This window comes from Labeo rohita, chromosome 9 (genome assembly GCF_022985175.1).
Source record: "Labeo rohita strain BAU-BD-2019 chromosome 9, IGBB_LRoh.1.0, whole genome shotgun sequence".
In the NCBI taxonomy this organism is placed as follows: domain Eukaryota; kingdom Metazoa; phylum Chordata; class Actinopteri; order Cypriniformes; family Cyprinidae; genus Labeo; species Labeo rohita.
The window spans coordinates 35,314,008-35,321,514 of record NC_066877.1 but is presented as its reverse complement, the minus strand read 5'-3'; the positions used below and the strand labels follow the sequence as shown (position 1 = coordinate 35,321,514).

The 7,507-nt window shown below is 33.5% G+C and overlaps 1 protein-coding gene across 1 annotated transcript; it reads left to right on the top strand.

The window, feature by feature from the left end:
* The first annotated feature begins 1,043 nt into the window (after positions 1–1,043).
* Positions 1,044–7,052, top strand: pcdh8 (protocadherin 8). Its single transcript, XM_051119945.1, is given in 5 exon segments — positions 1,044–1,724; positions 1,727–3,417; positions 3,506–3,576; positions 4,750–4,883; positions 6,133–7,052. Coding segments are annotated over 5 exon segments (2,862 nt in total). The 5' UTR covers positions 1,044–1,096; the 3' UTR covers positions 6,471–7,052.
* Positions 7,053–7,507: the final 455 nt, after the last annotated feature.

Sequence of the window (7,507 nt, the reverse complement as noted above, 5' to 3'; positions counted from 1 at the left end):
ATAAGCACACACACACATACATTATATATGAAAAAAATATATTTTTTTCATTTTTAAATTTAATTAAAAAATAATTAAATTAAATTACATTTATTTTTAGTCAGCATACAGTATATAGTATTTAGTCAGTATATCTTATATTTATTAGAAACATGACTTTTATATCAATTCATGACTATTCAATTCTTTGGTGTATAAAAAGTAAAAAAAAAATGTATTAAAACATTTATTTTAAAATAGAAATTTTCTGTAACTAGAAAAATCTGTTACTTTTGTATTTGAAATCGATTTAAATTAAATTATATATATATATATATATATATATATATATATATATATATTATTTTATTAAAGAAAAGTTTTTTACTTTAGTCAGTATATCTTATATAACTTTTTTTTTTTATTGTTTTAGGTTGAGCTTTTTAAAGAAATTAACAATTTACATTTGTCTACCAAAATAAAAATTAATTCTCTGATGAATAAAAAAGTTAGAAAAAAAAATAGCATTTATTTTAAAATAGAAATCTTTTGCAACATTATAAAAGTGTATGCTACTTTTGTATTTTTTTTTATTCATTATAAACATTACTTTTGTAGTTGAAATTGATTTAAATTATATATACAATGTATTTAATTTAAGCATATCTAGTTATTTTCATTTTAGCCAGCACATCTTATATAACTAAAACATTTATTTCAAAACAGAAATCTATTGCAACATTATAAAAGTGTATGCTACTTTTGTATTTTAATTTGATTTATCATAAACGTTTCAGAGCATAAAAAATAAATAAATACATTCAGTCAAGTGTACCTAAACTAAATGTCTGACATAAAACAACAGAGTATTGTTTTTATTAGGGTCTCCCACAGGCAGAGTGTGAAACAGCTGTGACCCAATAGAGAGCCGTTGCAGGGGATTTGGGGAGTGTGTGAGTGTTCATTGGTCAGCAGACGGGCTTATTTGCATATACCATGACCTATATCTGTTAGGTGGGAGCTGGAGACACCAGAATCTGCTGCAAGCTCTACTAGTGATGAGCTTTTAATCTCGAAAGTGTTTGTTTCTCTGCTGTTCTACTCTGTGTTTGCAGACATGAAGTTCTACTTCAGTTACTTCATGCTTCTGTGCATGATTTGCAGCATCAGCTGCACGACAACAAAGTACTTCACGTATGAGGAAGACGCACCTGGGACAGAGATCGGAAACCTTTCTCAAGACCTGAAAATAGATCCAGCGGAAGATCCTGAGACATCCTTCAAGTTTATACAGAAGACAAACTCCATCATTCACATGAGGCAAATCGACGGGCTTTTAACAGTCGGAGAAGTCATCGACCGAGAGCAACTGTGTCAACGATCTCCGCAGTGCGTTATGACTTTTGACGTCGTCGCCTTCTCAAAGGAGAAATTCCAGCTCATCCATGTCGAGATCGAGGTGAAAGACATCAACGATCACTCGCCTCAATTCACACGCAACGAAACCCATTTGGACATATCAGAAAACGCACCTCTGAACTCACGATTTCCGCTGGACATCGCTGTTGATCATGACGTCGGAGACAATTATATTCAAACTTATCATATTTCAAACACAAACCACTTTGTGGTTGAAGTCAGCACTCGTGAAGATGGAGAAAAGTCTGCTGAACTTGTTTTGATCAAAACGCTTGACAGAGAAACGGAAGAGTTTTATACGATCGAGGTGACGGCGATCGACGGGGGACGCCGGCGAAATCGGGCTCGACGACCGTTTACATCCGAGTGCTGGATTTTAACGACAACAGTCCGACGTTCGAACACAACTCGCTCAAAGTCGAACTCAGCGAAGATTCGCCCATCGGCTCTCGTGTGCTAAAAGTACACGCTTTCGATCCCGACGCCGGGATTAACGGAGAAGTCGTTTACGGGTTCGTCGAAGGCTCCACGACGGAAATCACACGTGTTTTCCAAATCGACCTCATCACGGGAGAAGTGACCCTTAAAGACTCCGTCGACTACGAAACAAAGAAGTCCTACGAGTTGCACATCCAAGCTTCCGATTTGGGCGCCAATTCCGTTTCATCCACCTGTCGTGCTATTGTCGACATCGTCGACGTAAACGACAACGCACCGGAGATCACCATCAAACCAATGACTTCCACCAGCGACGGAGTGGCGTTCATCACCGAATCTGCCGCTGAAGAAAGTTTCGTAGCTCTAATCAGCACCTCAGACTTAGATTCGGGTCCTAACGGCTACGTCCGTACAACTTTAGAAGGACATGAGCATTTTAAGCTGCAGCAGGCCTACAGCGACACTTTTATGATCGTTACGACCACAACTTTGGACCGAGAAGCCATTCCAGAATACAACCTCACCGTAATTTCCGAAGATTTAGGAACGCCGCCGTTTAAAACCATCAAGCATTATACTATTCGCATCACTGACGAGAATGATAACGCACCAATGTTTAGCAAAGCCATCTACGACGTCTCAGTAATAGAAAACAACATTCCCGGATCATACATGACCACTGTGGTCGCACGCGATCTTGACGTTGGGAAAAACGGAAAAGTCTCCTACAGCCTAATCGACGGCAAAACGCCAGACGGTTCGCCGATTTCTACATTTGTTTCTGTAGATCCTCATTCAGGCTCTTTGTACACGCTAAGGTCGTTTAATTTTGAAACTCTGAAAGAAGTGGAGTTCGCGGTCAAAGCTAGCGATAAAGGTTTCCCGCCATTATCAAGCACGACTTTAATTCAAATCCGCGTGGTGGACGAGAACGATAACGTTCCTTATTTCACATATCCGGTGTTAAGAAACAATTCAGCCGACGTCCCGATTCCCTTCAACGCTCCTAACGGCTATTTAGCGTTAAGATTGACAGCTCAGGATGAAGACAGTGGGGTAAACAGCGAGTTTAGTTTTCATATCACAGAAGACGACGCCAAACTTTTTTCCGTTGACAGAAACAGCGGCGAAATTGTTTTGAAACGAAAACTCACCGCATCATGTGGAGACGTCCTGCAGATTAAAGTTTCGGTTGTTGACAACGGAAGAGAGACGCTTTCTAGCACAGCAACCGTCCGGTTTGTGGTGACCGATACCGGCGCACAAGAAGACCAGGTCGTTATTTTACTCCGAACCAAGGATGAAGAGACTTTAGAGTTTGATGTGTGGACTGTCATGATTATTGGTTTCGCTGGATGTTGTGTGCTGTTGCTAGCTGCGATTATCATCCTAACCGTGACTTGCACTATCAAACGAAGGCGAAGAAACTTCGGGAGAGATGGTCTGTACGGAACAACACCGCTTTCCAAGAACAACCCTGCCGGTTCAAGTATTTACAGCGGCCCTAACGGTTTCCTCAGAAGCGAAGGAGATTCAATGCAACCTCTGTATGAAGATAAAAGCCTGGATTTTGAGGAAAAGGTAAGTGATTTTTGGCTGCACGTTCTGGTGTGTTGATGCACATTTACATTTATGCTAGAATATTAACTTTGAGCTTTTGTTTTCATAGCTGTTCCTGCCCTGCAAACCTTTTGAACAAACATTTTTATGGCAAGATGAAAAATACTGTCTGCAAAGGAGGTAAGAATAGTAGCACTTTTTTTTGGTTTGTTTGGTGTATTTGCCTCCCTGGAAAAATCCTGTTTTGATCCCTTGATTATAATTCAATAATAAACAAAATAGATTATTTATTTATTGTATTTTTCTGATATAATTAAAAAAAATAACATATATTAAACAATATTTAAAACTATAATTTTAAATTATTTTAAAAAATATTTAAAATTATTACATTCAGATTATGTAATCAGTGTAATATTGTGAGTGATAAATAATCACAAATTTGAGAAAAATATGACTCTGAGCATCTGTATGAAGAGTCGCATGGTCATTGACACTCATTTACTTTACATTATAGCTTTTCTATAACTTTAACCAAACAAATTTCATAACAAAATTCTAAAACTTGTTTATTTTCATGTTTAAATGCAAAACTAAGCATAGACTCACTTCATTAATAACTTAAGTAATTTTTATTTCTCAAATAAATGTATTTTGTTTTAAGAACGTTTATATATTTTCCATATGGCAAAAATATATTTTTAAGTAGATTTCTAAATAAAAAAAAAAATGGCCAAAAAATATTTTAGTTTGTAAATATATTTACCTAAGTGTATTTCTATTAATATGTTTTTGCCCATTGTTTTTTGTATATTTTAAAATATATTTAAAAATTATAAATATATATTTTCTAATATTTTTTGCCCTCCCAATATTTCAATTAAAAAAAATAAATTAAAGTCATATTTAAAGACAAAGATGTATTTGTTATATCAACGTTGAAACTAAATTTATAATACATTTAAAAAATTGAGATTCACCATTTACAAAATATATTTAAAAGATATTATATTATGTTTATATATATATATATATATATATATATATATATTGCTTTATTTATTTATTTATATATTATTATTGTAGCATTTCTAGAACTTTAACCAAACAAAATTCATAACAAAATATATATATATATATATATATAAATGTGTTTAATATGCAAATAAATCACGTTTCGATTCTTGTCAGGGTTTAGTCTGTCTTTTACAAAAGGTTATGAACTTTATGTGCGGCGCTGGCATATTAGTCATGTCTCAGTGAATACAGTGTTTTGTTCTGCGATGGAATATCAATAATCAGATAGAGTGCTATTCAGCAGCTGCTAACATTTTGATGTGATTGTATTCGCAGTGGCACCAGCAACACAGATCAGCTGAGCGTGAAGGACAGCGGCAAAGGAGACAGTGATTTCAATGACAGCGACTCTGACATCAGCGGAGCCGCTCTCAAAAGAGGCCTGACAACCTTCCAACCGCTGGCCAGAGGTACGAATAGTTATCTGACAAGCTATCTGACAAAATGTTTTCTTTGAGTTTGTTGGCTGTACAACAAGCAAACAGTGATTTTCTTACTCAGTATTTCTGTCTTGTTATCCAGTACAAATATTGAGATGCAAAATGACATAATCACCTGTTTTCTGAAAATAAATATCAAAATTTAGTACATTTTGCATAAAACAAGAAAAAATATCTGCCAGCCGGTGTCAGAAATATAATCTTGTTTTCCCCTTGAATTAAGTTTATTTTTTAAACTCAGTTGGTGGATTTTTTTGTCTTGTTTTTAAGCATTTTTGTTGTTTTTTTAATCATTTTGTTTCTTAAATAAATGTATCTTGATTTAAGAATGTTTAGATATTTCCCATATGGCAAAAACATATATTTTTTCAAAATTTAAAAATTTGAAAATATACAAAAAATGGCCAATAAATATTTTTACTAAATTTAAGTTTCAAAATATATTTACATCAATATATTTCTTTTCATTCATTTTTTTTGGCCACTGTTGTTGTATATTTTGAAATATATATATATATAAAAATTATTATATTAAGGTTGAAACTAAATATATTTTACATTACAAAAAGCTTCACTATTTACAACAAATATTTAGCATATATTTAAAAGATATTTTGGCCAGGAAATATATATATATATATATATATATATATATTTTTTTTTTTTGTGGTATCAAAAAACAAGACAAAAGTACTGAGTAAGAAATTTTTTTTTGCCATTTGTCTTTCATTAAAATATCTATTTAAGACCAAATAAATTTACTTTATTTACTCTGAATTAAGATTTTTTCTTACCCCATTAGCAGATATTTTTGCTTGTTTTTAAGCAAAAACTAACAATATTTTGATCATTTTTTCTATTATCTTAAGTCATTTTACTTGTCAAGTAAATGCATCTTGATTCAACAACGTTTACATATTTATACTTGTAAGAAAATCATGCCTATAAAATAATAATATTAAAAATTTGCATAGAAAATTGGGTTGGGAATTAAAAGACTATTTGTAAAAATGCTTTTATTTACCACTTTTTAATAAATTAAATACAATTCTTATCATAAAAAAAATAATAATAAAAAATCTAATTTATTATATTTATATTATATCATCAGTATAATTTAGGTGACAAATGAACATGAATTTGAGAATGAATATGAACCTGACAAGAAAAATACACAGATTTTTGCGGTGCATTAAATTTCTGTCTTTTTCTCTTTAAGGTTCATTCAACACCACAGGAGACTGGAAAAGCAAACCTCACGTTATACAGACCCGAAACATGCCCGTCCCTCCCGGCAGCGCCTACACCATCGGATTCGCACCGGCACCGCTTTACAACACGACCCACGTCAGCTCCCAAACCTGGAGAGAAAGCCACAGTAAAATCAACATGTTAAACACACAGAGACCCGTTCAGACTTTCGCAAGAACAGGAACCCTGCCTTCATACTCGGCCCATCAGACCAGAAGAGCGATGACGGGCGTCGAAGAGCAAATCGAGTCTGTCAAAGACGGATTTCTGGTTTCAGCTTCATCAGAAGTTGCTACCACCTTTTAAATATCAAATAAGGGTTAAGTCTGGTTCATCAAATCTGATGTTTGATTTAACTAGTTAGTACTTTTGATACTGGTTTGACACAAATGGAAGTGTTTTTCCTTTCTTTTCTTGTTTTTTTAATTCAGGAGAATATATTTAACAACAGCCTGTTGAAGTTAAATTATTTTATATATATTTTGTAAATATCTGTATGTTTTGTATTACGTCTTTTCCAGTGAAAACAACCCCTTTTTGTGCTGCTGACTCACCAAAATGATGGTTTTCCTGTAAATAATTTTGCACCAAAACAATTTAGTTTATTTTGTAGATATTACGTTTGTATGCATATTTATATTTTCGTTTGGAATAGTTGTGTAAAAATTCTTATAAATGTTCTAAACAATGTCTTTTTATTATTTTTTTCTAATTGCACATATATCCTGATTAATCTCTTTCACTCATTTTAACAATTACAGAGAATTGGCATTGAATTAAGCATCAAATTTTAAAGCAGAAAGACTAAAATTGTATTTCCTCCAATAATGTTTTCCTTGCATATTAGATTCTCTTCGTTTTCCGGCTTTTTAAGCAAGGCTTAAAAACTTGTGCATTGCCTGTGCATATTAATTGTATATAATTTTCTCACCTCAGTGACCCAAATAAAGTACTTAGAAGCCTAGTTTGTTGCCTGACCTCTGAATGTGTCTTGTCTAATAGCTGATTAACTGTAAAAGACTCATGTGACAATGCAGACACATTAAGTTAAGTCCTCAAATCCAACACATGGCCTGTCCTGGATTAGTTGGTTTGTAACACAGAAGCCACATCTTTACAATAACATGAAGAATAAGGCTTAAAAGACACAATCAGGCATATTAGTGGAGTTAAAGAGCTTGCTGTGAGAGATTATAAGGCCATCATTACTTAGCTGCAACGTAACAGGTGTAGGCGGCTGTAGAATAATGCAATTACAAACTATGACAGTAGGCAAAACATTAGAAATGTAATATATACAACAGATATATTACAGACTTCATCAGGCAAGTACAAAGGATTTT